The sequence below is a fragment of the Neophocaena asiaeorientalis genome, unplaced genomic scaffold (genome assembly GCF_003031525.2).
Source record: "Neophocaena asiaeorientalis asiaeorientalis breed wild unplaced genomic scaffold, Neophocaena_asiaeorientalis_V1.1 scaffold30, whole genome shotgun sequence".
NCBI classification, from domain to species: Eukaryota; Metazoa; Chordata; class Mammalia; order Artiodactyla; family Phocoenidae; genus Neophocaena; species Neophocaena asiaeorientalis.
This window is the reverse complement of record NW_020174923.1, coordinates 6,923,532-6,939,341: the sequence shown is the minus strand read 5'-3', so window position 1 is coordinate 6,939,341 and position 15,810 is coordinate 6,923,532. Positions and strand designations below refer to the sequence as shown.

At 55.6% G+C, this 15,810-nt stretch overlaps 1 protein-coding gene across 2 annotated transcripts; it reads left to right on the top strand.

The window, feature by feature from the left end:
* The first annotated feature begins 92 nt into the window (after positions 1–92).
* GGA3 (golgi associated, gamma adaptin ear containing, ARF binding protein 3) lies at positions 93–15,453 on the top strand. Of its 2 annotated transcripts, XM_024761052.1 has the most exons (18): positions 187–250; positions 417–657; positions 6,106–6,190; positions 6,320–6,395; positions 7,762–7,860; positions 8,560–8,683; positions 8,903–9,006; positions 9,141–9,221; positions 9,710–9,847; positions 10,390–10,471; positions 10,569–10,685; positions 10,994–11,233; positions 11,619–11,689; positions 11,978–12,273; positions 12,486–12,709; positions 13,006–13,175; positions 13,308–13,418; positions 13,659–15,453. In XM_024761052.1, exons 5-18 carry the CDS (start codon positions 7,777–7,779, stop codon positions 13,767–13,769), a joined length of 1,953 nt encoding a protein of 650 aa, XP_024616820.1. In that variant the 5' UTR covers positions 187–250; positions 417–657; positions 6,106–6,190; positions 6,320–6,395; positions 7,762–7,776; the 3' UTR covers positions 13,770–15,453. The 2 variants fall into 2 exon arrangements, with proteins under 2 accessions (XP_024616818.1, XP_024616820.1); XM_024761050.1 differs by lacking the exon at positions 417–657 and having other exon boundaries at positions 93–250.
* Positions 15,454–15,810: the final 357 nt, after the last annotated feature.

The window sequence follows — 15,810 nt, the reverse complement described above, 5'->3', positions numbered from 1 at the left end:
TTAATCTGAGCCTTAAGAGTCTCTCACTCCGAGGTCTAAAGCGAAGAGTCAAAAGGAAACAGTCGCTCTCCCATTATCCGTCGCAGCCCGGCGCCACCCTCGGTGGCGGCGCTCGGTAATCTCAGGCCCCTGTGCAGGCCCCGCCCCGGCTTTTCTCTTTCAGATTCTCGCGAGGTTTGAGGCCGCTGGGCCGGCCCTGGCGGCTGCAATATGGCGGAGGCGGAAGGGGAGAGTCTGGAGTCCTGGCTGAGTGAGTAGTCGCGGCGGATTCTGTTTGCTCTCGAGCCGCGGAGCCGCACCGCCCCACCCGCACCTCTCTGCCGCGTCCCCGGGCCCCGCGGTGGCGCCGCCAGGCAGCCCGCGCCTGGCCTCGGCCGCGCCGCGAGCGTCCCGCGATCACGCCCCTTCCCCAGCAGGACGTCCCGGCCCCTGCTCCCCGTGCTACTGCGCCTTCTCCCGCTCCCGCGAGCAGCGGCGTGAGCTCGGGTCCTGTCCCGTCCCCGCGGGCTCCGGGAAAGCGACAGCCAAGTGCTTCGGGCTGGCATGCATCGGCGCTTGGGGGAGACTGTAGTGGCGCCGCGCGCGGCTGATTCCGGGTCCCCTGCGCCTCCCTGACGAAGGGAAAAGCTCCGGATTTGGGCTGAAACTCCGGGAGCGGTGGGTGTCGCTGAGCATACACACATAGCTTCAGAATTGTGACCATGTATTCGAGAAGTGACCGCTTCGTGCAGGCTGAATGTTTGAAGTGAGAGTAATCCAAAGTGAGACAGAGAGAACAGAGCTCTACCCTCTTCCTGCAGTGACCAAAGCGTGGTGAAAGCTATGTTGGGGGGTGGGGGCGGCTGCTCCCCTCCCCCACCACCGCACGTCTTCGCGAGTCATTCGCTGGTAACCTACTCAGAGCAAAGCTGAGGGGCACAGCATTGATGGTTTAGTTATAGCGGCCTATTGCTATGACTGCTAATTCACACTGCTCTTAAGGAGATACGGGTTAATCTTAGCAGGTAGTATTTGGCTGAAGAGTTAATACGTTGATTTAACTATGGACTAGAGGAGACCCCTAGAGGCCTCTTTAAGTGAAGACAAATTGGACAGGGTGATAAGACGGGCAAGATGCCTAGATACTGCCTTGTGCGGTATCTGTTATTTACTAGAGCCTGCAGGCTCTTGGAGGTGATGCCTGTTTCCTCCAATTGCCTGACTTTTCTTAATAAGAAACCCTGTTCAGGTGGTTGAACTTAGGTTACGTTTGCAAAACCTGCAGTTGCAGGCAGGTCACAAAGCCTTCTGTATATATGGAACTGTCCTCCAAGGAGCTCAGTGCTCCAAAGACGTTCATTTAATTCATTTATCAAGTATCCTCGCAAAGTAGGTACTACTGTCACAATTTCACGAAAAGAGGGCACCGTCTCATCAGTTCACTTGCCCAGAGCCACCCAACTGGATATGAGCACACTGGAATTGGTTCCATTCATAGATATTAATGGGGACATTGGAGTAATTTAAATGACCTAAGCAGAGTTTAATAGGCTAGGTTTAGCGTTGGTTTGAAAGAGCAGACTGGCCTGTTTCTGAGAGAGAGTGGAGATGGTGATGGGGGAGAGGGATGGTATCTGTAGAGACTAGAGCTGAGACTGGCCTTTGACCCCTTCCTGTTACTTAGAGTGACCCTTGGGGCAGTGGTAAGGTTCCTTCCATTCTTACCCTCTGTGCACTTTCCTGGTTCTTACGACTTAATGGTGTGAACTGTACCAGTTGAGCAAACCAGTGCTTGGAGCTCAGCAGCATCTTAGTCCATGTCCTCGTCACTCCGTGGTTTGCTGGAATCTTTTTTTTTTTAATTTATTAATTAGTTTATTTTTGGCTGTGTTGGGTCTTAGTTGTGGCACGCGGGCTCTAGTTGAGGCGCGTGAGCTCAATAGTTGTGGCGTGTGGGCTTGGTTGCCCCGCCGCATGTGGGATCTTAGTTCCTTGACCAGCAATCTAAACTGCGTCCCCTGCATTGTAAGGCAGATTCTTTACCACTGGACCACCAGGAAAGTCCCAGTTTGCTGGAATTATTACAGAAGCCTCTGCTGGGCCCACTGTCTCAGGCCTCTCCCCTCCCCATATCAGTCCATTCTGCATTCTGCTCCCAGAGAGCACTTCCGTTTAGTTAAGTCATTCTGCTGCTGCCTCTTCGTGGCTTCCTGATATTCTTCCTTACTTTGGTCAGTTGGATGTTCTTGTCCCACCAACACACATTCCTCTCCTTATCTGAAAGCCCTGTTCCCCTTTGCTCCACTACCTGCTGTAAAATGCACCCCAGAATCTCCTTCCCCGTAAACCACCTCTTGATTTCAGCCTTCTCCAAAGTCCTGCGTTACAGCAGTTGATCAGCGTCTAGTGACTACCTGCTATGTGTGTGAGGTGTGATGAAAATTAAGAAGTTCAAACAATCTTTGCCTTCAGTTTGAAGGAAGTGATGCTGGAGTGGATACAGCATTTTTAAGTAAAAAGATAAAAGCAACAGCCATAAACGCTAAAATTCAGACAATTTCTTTGGGAAATTGGGAAAAAGTGGAATGGAAGATGGTTCTCCCAGTGGGGAGATTGCACTCGAGCTAGGCCCTAAGGAATGGGAAAATTGGCGAAGAAAACACCAGACAGTGATGTGGAGGGAGCAGACCACATCTGGGGTGTGCAGTAACAGCTGTTTGGCTGGTTCAAGCAGGGGGTTCCTGTGGGAGTGTGGTGGGAGAGAAAGCTGGGAAGTTAGAAGTTAGAACCAGATTCCGGACCAGCTTGAATTCCAGCCCAAGAAGTTTACGTGTCTACAGTTAGGAGGTCCCCATTCCTACTGTACCTGGTAAAATTAGTGTTTTGTGAAGGTTCGTGTTGGTGTTTTTACAAAGGATGGGTTGGAGCAGAAGTTCTGGAAGCAGGTGAGAAGTAAGGAGGTCGGGGAAGGAATAAGAAAAGAAGAAGTGAGAGTTTTAAAAAGACATTGAGGGGACTTCCCTGGCGGTCCAGTGGTTAGGATTTGGTACTCTCACTGCTGAGGGCCCGGGTTCGATCCCTGGTGAGAGAACTATTGTAAGATCCCACAAGCTGTGCGACATGCGCCCCCCACCCCCAGAAAAAAATCGAGAAGGAAGGGATTGTGACTGACGGATGAAAATGGGTGAGGAGAGGGAAGAAGGAGTGTTCAAACCTGGGTGCCTGGGGGTGGGGCAAAAGGAGCTTTTGAATGGTGGCACCATTTATAGAAACAGGGAAGTCAGGAAGAAGAAGTGATGAGTTTGTTTTTAGACTTGTTTCTGCACCAAATTAGCACCTAAAATTACACCCTGTCTTGTTTTTTGCTCTGGTGATTTCTCATGTGTTGCACCAGAAGAGCGTGACGTCCTCAAGGGTAGGATCCGAATCTTGTACTTTTCCTGTAGTCCCTCCAGGGCCTACCACGCTGTGTACTTAGTTTTCTATGGCTGCTTAACAAAGACTTGGTGATTGACTAAGTCTCCCTCGATTCCAGACCACAGCACTGCAGGCTGACTCTTGACTCCCTTTCCATCTGTGTCCTTGCCTCTGCTTATTTCTACGGCATTTGCTACATAGAACTTGTCATCACTGGACTATCTGAGCCGTGTTGGGAAGGCGTAGCCAATGCTGCTGTTTCCATCCCTACTTGACCAACGGTCCCACGACAGTCAAGGCTAGAGATGGAACTAAGTTGAAAATGAGAGCAGGAAACATAGAGGCAAAGACACAGACTAGAATAAGGCTTTCAACGGAGCCTCAAAAATAGAAACCTTGAATCAGAGTAGAGCCCAGAGGGGCAGTTCTAGAAGGCAGGACCTGAGAGGAGGCTCTGGTGTCACCCCCGTGCCAGGTGAAGGAGAATGTTGTGGGGGTGACAGTTGTGAGTCTGCTGGCGAGGCAGTGGGCAGGTGGCGCGATTGAGTCGCCCAGAATCATCCCCTCAGGTTCTTCCAATTCCCATGGGTGACTGAGGTCTGCTGTCTGAGCTGGCTGGAGAGTCAGAGTATATACTCAGAAGTGGGACCAGCCATGGCTGAAACCAGGGCTTTTTGTGCTCATGTGTAGGCAGAGAGCTCCCTGCGGGTTTGCAGTAAAAAGATCTGTCAAGGGGAAAGGGAGTGGGATTCTAGAGGTGTTGAACATAAGTGAAAAGTGGGAGCGTTCTTGGGAGGAGAAATGCTACGGGAGTTACGGCAGCCCCGGGCAGAGTACATTGTTTGGTGAATGCCCGTGTGTGGGGAGGGGCTGTCCGCATTGTACACTGTATCTGTAAGATGCTTTTCTAGTTGCAAACAGTGGAAGCGAGTGGGCTTCTTTTTCTTATATCACGAGGCATGCGACTGTCCCCAAAATGATGAGAGTGACAGGTGCAGGTATGGCTCCTCAGACCACCTTTTAGTATCCTACAGCCTCTTAACGTCATGAGAACTTCAAGCATCTCAAATGATAGGGATTAGTAACAAAGCCGTGCCGATACCTGAGAAAATTTCAGACACCTGGTGGGAGAGACGCAGGGCTTTTCTGGAGGGTAACAGCTAGTAGGTCACTGTGGCAATAAATAGCCACTCTTGATAGAATTAATCTCCCTTCCCTTCAAGCATGCCATTTTGAAGGGCCTGCTAATTCTCTTCTCAAGATTGAGGACTGACATCTCTTTTTTCCTCCAAATATGATCCTAAACCCTCAGAATTTTCTTGCAACCAGAGCAGAAACGCTGCCATGCACGCGCAGCGCTGGGCGCTGCAGGTGTTCCCTCTGCTGCCAGCTGGCGTCTGCTGATCCTTGTGACTCCTGTTGGAGGGGTAGGGGGTGGCTAGGAGTCCCTGTTAGGACTTGGTCGTGGAGCTAGTGACTTCTAATGTTAGGGGAAAAGGAAGTTAAGAAAACAGTCACGAAAAATCAGAATTTAGGAACATCTAACAACACCCCTTGTTGGGAAGGGCTTTTTACAGGCTCTCACTCTGCTTTTGGCCCTTGTGGAAATCTGCAGGAGGAGCCTGGTACTTAAAAAAGGATCCACGCCTTCAGTCTTCCTTTTGTCTTCCGAACCTGAAGCCCTAAATTTAGCAAACAGCTTGAGAGTGCTTTCTAGAAGAGGCCAACTCCAAGATCTGAATCAGAGATGGGAACACATTTAACCACCCTCAGCTGGGGCCATCCTCTATAAGCACAGGTTCTGGGGATAACAGAGAAGAGAGGACCCACACCACGTATTAGGAGACTTGGCATTTAGCTCCTGGAATTTAAACCCTCAGTGACCCTCTGAGAACTCTTCAACGCTTGTCTTTGTCCTTGATCATGGAAGACCCTTTAAACTTAAGGGTGGGGACTTCCCTGGTGGCGCAGTGGTTAAGAATCCGCCGGCCAATGCAGGGGACAAGGGTTCGAGCCCTGGTCCGGGAAGATCCCACATGCCGCGGAGCAGCTAAGCCCGTGCGCCACAACTACTGAGCCTGTGCTCTAGAGCTCTCGTGCCACAACTACTGAAGCCCGCACATCTAGAGCCCGTGCTCCGCAATAAGAGAAGCCACCGCAGTGAGAAGCCCGCGCACTGCAACGAAGAGTAGGCCCCGCTCGCCGCAACTAGAGAAAGCCCACGCGCAGCAACGAAGACCCAACGCGGCCGAAAATAAATAAGCAAATAATAATAAACTTAAGGGTGCTGGGACTTCCGTGGTGGTCCAGTGGTCGGGGGAATTAAGATCCCACATGCTGCATAGTGCAGCCAAAAACAAAAACAACAAAACAAAACTTAAGGGTGCAGATTCCTCAAGCTCAGATTCTGTTTCTGCAACCCCAGGGACAGATAGCACAGTGATTGGTGCTTAGAGGGGTTCAGTAAATGTTGCTAGCTTGCCTTAAAATGAGAGGCTTAGGATTTGTTTTCTCTTTCGTTTGTGACTTTCAAAATATTGGACAGAAAGTGGTATTTGTATTTGACTTGCTTTCTGACTGAACTATTGAGTCTTTTCTCCTAGAGAAGAAATTTCTTCACATCGGTGCCTAAAAAGCACTGAGGAAAACCTTCCATACTGTCCTCCTTATTCTTTATAACAACCGTACTCTTCTTTGTTCTGTCCCAAGATAAAGCCACGAATCCTTCCAACCGCCAGGAGGACTGGGAATACATAATTGGCTTTTGTGATCAGATCAACAAAGAGCTTGAAGGGTGAGTCTCAAAGCTGTTAGGGGGCAGGTAAGAGGTAGTTGACTGGAAAAGTAAAAAACTGTGGCCAAGGAGGGCTAGCCCGATGGCCTCGGGTCAGTGTCCTGAAAGTGTGGTCTGCTTGTCTCCCAGGCCACAGATCGCCGTCCGACTGCTGGCCCATAAGATCCAGTCTCCGCAGGAGTGGGAGGCAGTCCAGGCCCTGACGGTAGGTTCTTCGTGCTGACGGTGGATCTTCACGAGCCCAGGCCTTTCCGCATGAGCCCGCTGGGATCTCTCAGGGGGTCAGGGCTCACACCCTAAGCCAGCTGAACACCGTCTATACAAACCAGACATACCTGGACCCTGCTCAGTCAGCTGTTCCACCAATGTGTGTGCCCCTGTGCCAGGCACTGAGCTTCACGGATGGCTGAAGCGTGGGCACAAGGTCTAGTGGGAAAAGCAGAGTGGCTGAGGGAGGGAACGAGGGGCAGGGGCCCTGGGCTGTGGGTGAGGCTCAGAGAAGGCTTCTTGAAGAGAGGCTGACAGAGCTGTCTTGCCAGGTTAAGAGTTGGCCAAGTGTGATTCATCCTGTAGCTAAAAATAATGCCGGTTACTAGTTAAGGCATCCACCAACAGGCAGATCCTAGCGTTTATTCAGACTAAGGGGGGTCAGGATGTGGAGCCGTGTGTGGCACGCGGGCGCCTCCCAGGCTCCCCCCTAAGCCAGGGGGCCCAGCTTCTCTCCTGACTTGGTTCAGCTCCTGGAAAACCGGGAGAGGGGGACACGGTCGTGGAAAAGGCACTTAGCCCACACACATGGCTCTGCTGTGTCCTCCGGAGAGCAATGGCCTTAGAACAGTGGTTCTTGACTGGGGGCAGTTTTGTCCCCCAGGTACACTGGGCAATGTCTGGAGACACTTTTGGTTGTCACAGGTCAGGAGGTGCTACTGGCATCTAGTGGGTAGAGGCCAGGGGTGCTGCTGAGGACAGGCTTCTACAAGTGACCGGCCCAAAATGTCAGCAGTGGTGCAGTTGAAAAACCCCGCTTTACAAAGACAGAAGCCAGGGAAGGGGGCAGCACTGGGGTGGTCTGCTCCTTGGAGGAAAACTCAAGGCAGGTCGTATGGGCCCCAGGAGGAAAATAGATGGGGGCGGGGGGAGGGGAAGTAGTGTGCCATCCACAATGAAGAAAACAGAATTTAACAGAATTCTCTCCCACCTCCCCAAAACGTTGATCAGCTTATGGAAAGAACCCTGGACCCTGAGAGAAGCGTGTGCTCTCTGGGTCTCCGTCTCCTCACCTGTAAAACACAAGGGCAGAATCTGCAGGCAGGCACCTTCCAGGACTGACACTCGATCTGTCTTGGTATCTGGGTCTCAGGGTTTTTTACTTTGGTTCCTGTTGAGCTTCCCCAGGAGAGGTTTACAGTTTGAGGGACTCTTTCGTTGCGCTGATGTCCCCTGGGGCAGTGCAGGCCTCTTTTCCTGGTTAGCTCCTTCCTTGGGTGAGTATTTATTCAGCGCTCCCTCTGTGTGGGGTCTGGCCGAGTGCCAGGTCCCAGGCCTGAGCGCCGCGCCTTTGTGTGGTCCAGGTGCTGGAGGCCTGCATGAAGAACTGTGGGAGGAGATTTCATAACGAAGTGGGAAAGTTCCGGTTTTTGAATGAGTTGATCAAAGTCGTCTCTCCAAAGGTAAGTCAGTGGCAGTTTCCTCGTTTCTAGGGACTTCTTTTGTACCCCGCCCCATCTTACTGGCTTTCACTGCACAGACCAGCACCTCCATGGATCTGAGACTCCCTGGGTCCTGTCCTCAGAGAGCTAGGCTCTGACAGTAGCAGGATGTCCAGACAGGGCTCCCAGTCTAAACGTGACAGGTGACGTGGCAGCAGCTGCGCGCATGTCAGGGGAGGGCCTGTGTAGTGTTGGACCCTGGGCTTCTAGTGACAGCAGCCACTCTTCCTCGCCTGCCTCATGTGGACACGAGCAGCTGGCCTCCCTCATCACCGGGCTTCCATCGCACACTAGTGTTGCCTAAGCTCTGGGCACCCACTTACGGCAGAGGGAACAATTCTTCATAGCAAAGAGGTTCTCATTAACTCCTCTGAGAGACAGTGCAGTTCTGTTTCTGGCAGACTGTGTGTGGAAACGCCGTGAGGAGCTCCCAGCCCCCGGCCTGACTACCGTCTGTACGCTGGATGGATACGGCCGTGTGCAGGCCGTCTCCTGCCCTCCCCTCCCAGTACTGTCGCACTCACGCCTCACACCTGCGGGTTTGGAGGAAGCTTGAGGACTGTATCTAACTAGCGACCATTACATTGCCGTGAAGAGGGCGCTCCCTCTGTCTCTGCCTCCAGACTGCGCTAAGTTTTCCCATTTCCGTTTGCCTCTTAGTACCTGGGGGACAGGGTGTCTGAGAAAGTGAAGACCAAGGTTATTGAGCTGCTTTACAGCTGGACGTTGGCGCTGCCGGAAGAATCCAAGATCAAGGATGCCTACCACATGTTGAAGAGACAGGGTATGCGCCTGCCTTCCCTCAGCCTCAAAGCAGCCCTGAAGGCTGGCCAAGGCCAGGAAGAATGAAGGGTGTCCGCCTAAGACAGCGGGAGGGGCTGGGCTGTGAGGGAATGAGGGGGCTGCGGCCCGCAGGCCTGGTCCCAGGGAGCGCCCCCTTGCTGCATGAGGAGGGGAAAGAGCGCGGCCCAGCCTGCGCGAACGCTGCCCTGTCCCATTTCAGGCATTGTGCAGTCGGACCCGCTGATCCCTGTGGACAGGACACTGATCCCCTCTCCACCACCTCGTCCCAAAAACCCTGTTTTTGACGATGAGGAGAAGTCCAAGGTAAAGTGCATTCCAGCCTGCAGTGTCCTCAGATGAGGTGCGGGCTTGCTCAGTGCTGTGGGGAGCTCCGGTCCTGTGTTCTTCCCAGGTGGGGAGTTGCCTGTTCCTCTACCTCTAATACCCTCCTCTTCCAGCTTTTAGCCAAGTTGTTGAAAAGCAAAAACCCAGATGACCTGCAGGAGGCCAACAAGCTCATCAAGTCCATGGTGAAGGAAGTGAGTGGGTCCCGAGCCTTGGGGTGGAGGATCCCGTGGCCACAGAGCAGAGGTCCCTTCCCCCGGTGCTGCGCCTGTTGTTTGCCCTGTCCCCAGCCCTCACCTGGAAGGAGGAGCATGGGAGCTTCTGGGGAGAATGGGATAGAGGAGCACGAGTAGCTGGGGCCAAGTTTGGGGGTAGGGAGGACTGTTGCTTTAAAAGAAAAACTGTAGATTGGGTCTGAGGCCAGTGGTTCCCAAGAATCACGCATTGAGGGCAGAAATAGAGACACAGATGTAGAGAACAAACGTATGGACACCAAGGGGGAAAAGTGGCCCGGGGGTGGGGGGGGGATGAAAAAAACAAAGAATCATGCACTGAAACGAGCTTCCGTGCGACTGGCCTCTGCTCTCGTGTTCTCTGGGAAGGTGTGATCCTTGCCTGGGGGATCTGGGGGGCAGTGGGGCGGGTCCAGTTGAGCTCTTTCTCCTGGATCCTCTTTATGCAGGACGAGGCGCGGATCCAGAAGGTGACCAAGCGTCTGCACACTTTAGAGGAGGTTAGCAACAACGTGAAGCTGCTCGGTGAGATGCTGCTGCATTACAGCAAGGAGGACTCTTCAGAGGCAGACAGAGAGCTCATGAAGGTAGGCCCCGCTCGGGGAGGTCCAGGCTCCGGGGAAGGGAGCCAGCCTTCGCCGAGTCCCAGCCCTAACACAGCAGCCAGGTGGAGGGGAGTGGCGCCCCCATTTTGCACACGAGCCACGGCCGACTTGCGCAGGGTGCGCGCGCTCCACGTACCCCCACGTCTACGCGACTCTGCAGACCTGCTCCGGGGTGCGCCCCTGCTCCGCCTCGCTTTCTGCCTCGGGCACATCTGGGCAGAGAGGCCAGCCCTGTGCCCCTGATGCTCACCTCAGCCCTCGGTCACATAGATACTCTGAATTCTGAGACATGTGCCAGCCTGGGAGGCAGGGAGGGACATACTGTCCTGGTGACTTCTCCGCCTGAACAGGCGTCTTGGGTGACACAGAGTGGTGGAGGCAGGTGGCAAGATGTGTGCTCCGAGCCCAGCTCCGCCGGTAACTGACCGTGGTACCAGGGGAGCCCACGGCTGGGCGTGAACGCTGAGTTAGATGCTCTCCAAGAACCCTGCCAGCTCCAGTTTTTCTGCCTGGGTCTCTTCTAGGAGCTGTTTGATCGGTGTGAGAGCAAGAGGCGGACGTTATTCAAACTAGCCAGCGAGACAGAGGACAATGACAGCAGTTTAGGTTAGTGAAGAGGGATTGACAAAGATGAGCTGGGAGTCGGGATGTGTGTGGTGGGGCACCGTCACGGCCAGGAGTGAGAAGTCTCTCTCCATTCTAGGGGACATCCTGCAGGCCAGTGACAACCTCTCCCGGGTCATCAGCTCTTATAAAACAGTCGTTGAAGGGCAGGTCATCAATGGTGAGGTGGTCACCTCAGCCATTCCTGACCCTGAAGGTAAAGTGTTCTGGTTCCCCACTCCCGACCTCTCTGGACCAGCCCCAGTCCCCACCACCAGGCCACGGTGCAGGTTGACCAGTGTGTCATCCCACAGGGCCCGAGGGGGTTCTGAGCCACTCCGCGCGGTCCCCCTGGGAGGTCTGCACAGGGTCTCCCCTGCTTGCCTTCTCCGCTGGCTTTTCAGCCTTCACCTGGCACAGGTGCTGTGGGATTAGGCCAGAGGCTGTGTCAGGGTTCCCCCTCCCTCTCTGCAGCCACTCGAGTGGCCCCTGATTATTCCTGTCCCCTTCCATTCGTCCATCCAGGAAACCACCGCTCCAGTAACCAAGGCACTCTCATTGACCTTGCCGAGTTGGATGCGCCGAGCAGCTTGTCCCCAGTGCTGGCCCCCGTACCCCGCCCCTCGGACATCCCTATCCTCCCTCCGCCCCCCCAGACCTTGGGACCCGGGCGCAGCCACTCGTCCAGCCAGGCTGAGGCCCCCCCGGGACCCAGCAGCACAAGCCACACCCTCAGCCTGCTGGACGAGGAGCTGCTCTGCTTGGGTGCGTCCTGGGGGCTGGAAAGGGCTTCTGGTGGGGCCCGATAGGGAAGCTAGGCACGTGGGAGCGGGAGGTCTGAGGGGTCCGTGTGCTTAGCGAGGGTGGCGGAGGAGGCTTCCGCTGTAGGCAGAGAGCCAAGTGCAGTGTCCCTCAGGGGGAGCAGAGCGGACCCAGTGTCTTGCTCTGCTCCCCTCTCCCCGGGAGGTGCCCCCTCAACGCAAGGACTGAAGCGGATCCACTCCCCTCTGGAGGCTGCCTGGGGGACACCTCTCCACCTTGTCACCCACGGACGCCCAGCTGGTCACGTGACCCTACCTCGGTTGAGGTGGGGCTGGGACTGCCTAAGCCCAGAGCCTCTTCTCACCGCAGTCGTCTTCTCTGTTCTCAGGTCTCACCGACCCAGCCCCCTGTGCTCCTCCCAGAGAGTCAGCTGGAAACAGCCAGTGGCCCCTGTTCCAGGTAGGGGCACAGGTGACATGACTGCAGGGCTGACAGCCTTCACTTCCTACTGTCCTCCCCTTCCCCGACTAGTCCTCAGCTGCAGTTGTCTGCTGTCTTGACCCCTTAGGGCACCACGCCGGATACGGCGCTTTATCCCTGCCCTGTCCTTGGAGGACAGGGGCTGCTCGTCCAGAAGGGCTGCAGTAGGGCCCCCAGTAAAGGGGTGGGGGGTGGAGAGCCCAGATCCCCCGCCGCTCGCAGGGCCCTTCGCGCCCTCTGCTCACTCACGCTTTCCGTTCCCCACAGAACGAACAGTCGAACCTGGACTTCTTCAGCCCCAAACCTGGAACTGGTGCCTGTAGCCTCTCAGATGGGCCTCTCCTGCAGCCCTCAGCGGCCCCCGCAGGCAACTCGCAGGCCCCCGTGGTCCCAGCCAGCGTTCCAGCCCCCCCGGCCGGCTCCTTCTCATTTTCCACTGGCCTGGCCCCAGCTTCGGCCCCCAAGGCTGAGCCTGCGGCCCCCGGGCACCACGGTTCAGCTTTGGGCGACAGCACCGTGCGCCAGCTGGACGCCCTTGATCAGCTTCTAGAAGAGGCCAAAGCGTAATGAGTGGGAGAGGGGCTGGTGGGGAGGGCAGGCCCGGGCGTAGCAGAGCCAGAGGCAGCTCCAGAGGGGTCATGAGTGTTCCCTCTCAGTCTGGAATCTGGAAGCTAGGGAGGGGAAGAACCGGCTCTAGCCTGGCGGCCTCAGCGAGGGGCAGCCCAGCAGCTCTGCCTGGTCTCTGACGTGCCCTATTCTCCTTCCTGCCTCCCAGGACCTCAGGCCTGGTGAAACCCGTCTCCTCCGGCTTCTTCGCTGGCGCTGCCACCTCCCCTCTGCTCCCCACCAGCACCTCAGCTAGACCTCTCCTCCCCTTCTCCACGGGGCCCGGCAGCCCTCTCTTCCAGCCACCTGCCTTCCAGTCCCAGGGCAGCCCCGTGCAGGGGCCCGAGCTCTCCCTGACCAGTGTCCACGTCCCTCTGGAGTCTATCAAGCCTAGTAGGTGTTGGAGGCTTGGGGTGAGAGGGGAGGTGGGGCTCACAACTTGCAGTGTGGTGGGGGACACGACAGGGGTGGCAGGGTACAGGCTCTCCAGGCCGGAGTCCCTTAGAGCCGCACGTGGCCCACCTGACCGCTGTCTCAGCCTGTGCTTGTTCCCACCGTGCACTCTCGGGAGGTCCTGCAGAAGTGGAGCCTCTGTCACAGGGCCGCCGCGCCCTCCCGCTTGGCTGTGGCGTCTGCTGGCTGTCTTCAGCCTTCCTCTCCTTCCACACTCACGCGCCCCCTTCTTACAGGCAGCGCCCTTCCTGTGACAGCCTATGATAAAGATGGCTTCCGCATCCTCTTCCACTTTGCCAAGGAGTGTCCTCCGGGGCGGCCTGACGTGCTGGTGGTGGTGGTGTCCATGCTGAATACGGCTCCCTTGCCTATCAGGGGCATCGTGCTGCAGGCTGCAGTGCCCAAGGTACCCCCGGCGCCCCGGAGCCTCAAGAGGCAGAATTCACCTGGATCTTGCACCCACTGCGTCCAATCCCAGTTCTGTCTCAGGGGCACCTGCAGTCTCTCTTCAAAGGAGCTTCTCTCTCTCTCTCTCTAGTCAATGAAAGTGAAGTTGCAGCCGCCCTCTGGGACGGAACTCTCTCCGTTCAGCCCCATCCAGCCACCTGCAGCCATCACCCAGGTCATGCTGCTGGCCAATCCACTGAAGGTGAGCTAGAACTGGGGATCCCGGCCCAAAGCCCTGGCTGCCCCAGGTTAGGGCTCGGGAATATCACCTCCCAACCTGGAGTGTCGTGATACCACAGCCATTAACATGCGTCCCTTCTCTACCCTGGTTCAGTGGCTGAGTGAGGACGAGGTGGTAGGAGCAGGGCCTGTCCCGCAGCACAGACAGGGTCCCAAGGGTATCACAGAAGAGAGCGTCTCACACGCTGCCCCTCTGCCGCAGGAGAAGGCGAGGCTTCGGTACAGGCTGACCTTCGCCTTGGGGGAGCAGCTGAGCACGGAGGTGGGGGAGGTGGACCAGTTCCCCCCTGTGGAGCAGTGGGGGAGCCTGTGACCCCAGAGGACACTGTCATCTGCACTTTGGAGCCCAGGCAGGCTGCCCTGAGACGGGAGGCTCTCCAGGTCCAGTCCTTCTTCACGTCCTGACTGCAGTGCTTAAGAGCTTTGATGTGGAACAGGGGGCCTGGGTATTGCTGCCAGGAGCCGAGCTGCTGCAGTGATGATCTCTCCTTCTCTGGCCCCCTAAAAGGACCTGTTTTTATCTACCTGTGTGACTTGAAGTGGCCACGTGCATCAGGGGTGGGGAGTGGTCCCAGACTCTGCACCCCCGCCCTGGGAACATGGACCCAGGGCTGGAGTAGGTTTTTCCCCTGTGTTGGCGTCCTTTGATGCCACAGAGGGGGAGGTCTCCAAAGACAGACTCAGGGCCCTCCCTCAAGGACCACGTCCTCACAGCCCCAGAGGTCTCAGCTCCCCGTTGCTGCTCTGTGCTTCCCCTTGCCAGGCTCCTGCTCCCATCTCCAGGGAGGTGGGCAAAGCCCCAATGGTCCTGAACGGCCCTGGGCCCAGAGTAAGGAGTTGGTATGCTGCCAGATCTCCAACCCTACCCTCCATGGGCAGCGTCATCCTGGAGTGGCCACTGGATAATGAGTTGTGTGCTTGCCCCTGGTGGTGGCAGGCTGTGTCCTGTGGACATCGCAGCAGGATGAGGAACTCAACTCAAGCTATTAGAAACAGTAGAACTTGGCCTCATGGCAGCCTAAACTGCAGATAGGAAGGAAAGAAGATGGAAGAGAACCAGTGTTTTCCTCCGGAAGCAGGTCTTCTGCACTTTCTGGGAAAAGTGTGCCTCCTGCTACGGGAGCAGGCCATCCTACTCACTCACTACCTCTTGCTCCGCATGAAATAAACTGCTGTCCTGCCCTTCACGCCTCTGAAGGGGAGGACGACGCCCAGCGCCCTGTGTCCTCCTGCTTCAGCCTCCCCTGCCTCCCACCAGATGGCCTGTGGTGTGGCACGTGATTGATTGATTGGGAACAGGAGGCCTCAGGGTCAGGCACGTTGCACTAGTTCTGTGTCCATACCTGCTGCCCAGAAACCCTGTCCCCAGCCGCCCAGGGGCACTGTCGGCAAGATGTTGAGTCTGGAGGTGGTGAGATTAGGGGCCTTGCTTGAATCGAGTCACCAGACCCTATTGCTTCAACAGTGCTCAGCCCAAGCTGCTCCACCCACTAGGTGGAACTGGGCCGGGGACTCTAGGCCTCACGGGGCAACAGGAGAGTGAGAACCACCAGCTGGGGAAAGAGCGCACAGCTCACCTGAGCTCAGCTGGATAGGCTCAGAGCCATCTCTGGGGAAAGGTGGCACAAACCATGTTCCCTGACCCCTCCCTGCTCCTTGCCAGGCTTCCTCACTCCATCAATACAGAGGTCATCTCCCCTTCCCTCCCACTGTTGGCAAGCAGGTTTCACTGCTTCACTAGGACAGTCAAAAGTGAATCAGTCAATTTCACTACTTGAGGAATAAATCCAAGAGCTTTCCAGAGACGGGCTGCTGCAGCCCTGGGAAGGTCTGTGGGACTACAGTACGGAAAGGAACCTTTATACGCTTTAGACTTTAAAATTATTTGAGTGTTACTTGTTACTCTTGAGGTCACTGCTTCGTGACAAAACCCTACTGGATATGTCAACCGCTGCCTTGTTTCGCTGCACGTTAAATAAAACCATTTTCGCCCCATTTGGGATCCTCCTAATGCAGACGCCAGCCGCCCCAACGTGGGGGCAGGTGCCACTGACGAATTCCAAATGCACACAGGTGGGTATGCTGGCATCGCCTGAGGGCTGCTGCTGAAAGGTAAGGTGCCTAGACCGTTTTCTTTTTTAAAGAAGATAAGTGGAAAGTTAACAGATGATTGTGAGGTGAAGCCAAATTTCAGAAGCACCAAGTAAACCACTGAATGCTCTTGTTCAAATTTCTACTTTCAAGCAGGAGGGCACTGCACTCACCGTAACTTCCGGGGGTGGCTTTTTCTCGAAGACAGCTACCTCAGGTTTACGGTGGTGGTAGATAAAAACTCCCTAGATGTAAGAACTATA

Coding starts and splice junctions, on each gene's coding strand:
- GGA3 (XM_024761050.1), top strand. CDS start 211: ATGGCGGAGGCGGAAGGGGAGAGTCTGGAGTCCTGGCTGA. Junction 10,472..10,568: donor GGACAATGACAGCAGTTTAG/GTTAGTGAAGAG, acceptor TCTCCATTCTAG/GGGACATCCTGCAGGCCAGT. Junction 10,686..10,993: donor AGCCATTCCTGACCCTGAAG/GTAAAGTGTTCT, acceptor TCGTCCATCCAG/GAAACCACCGCTCCAGTAAC.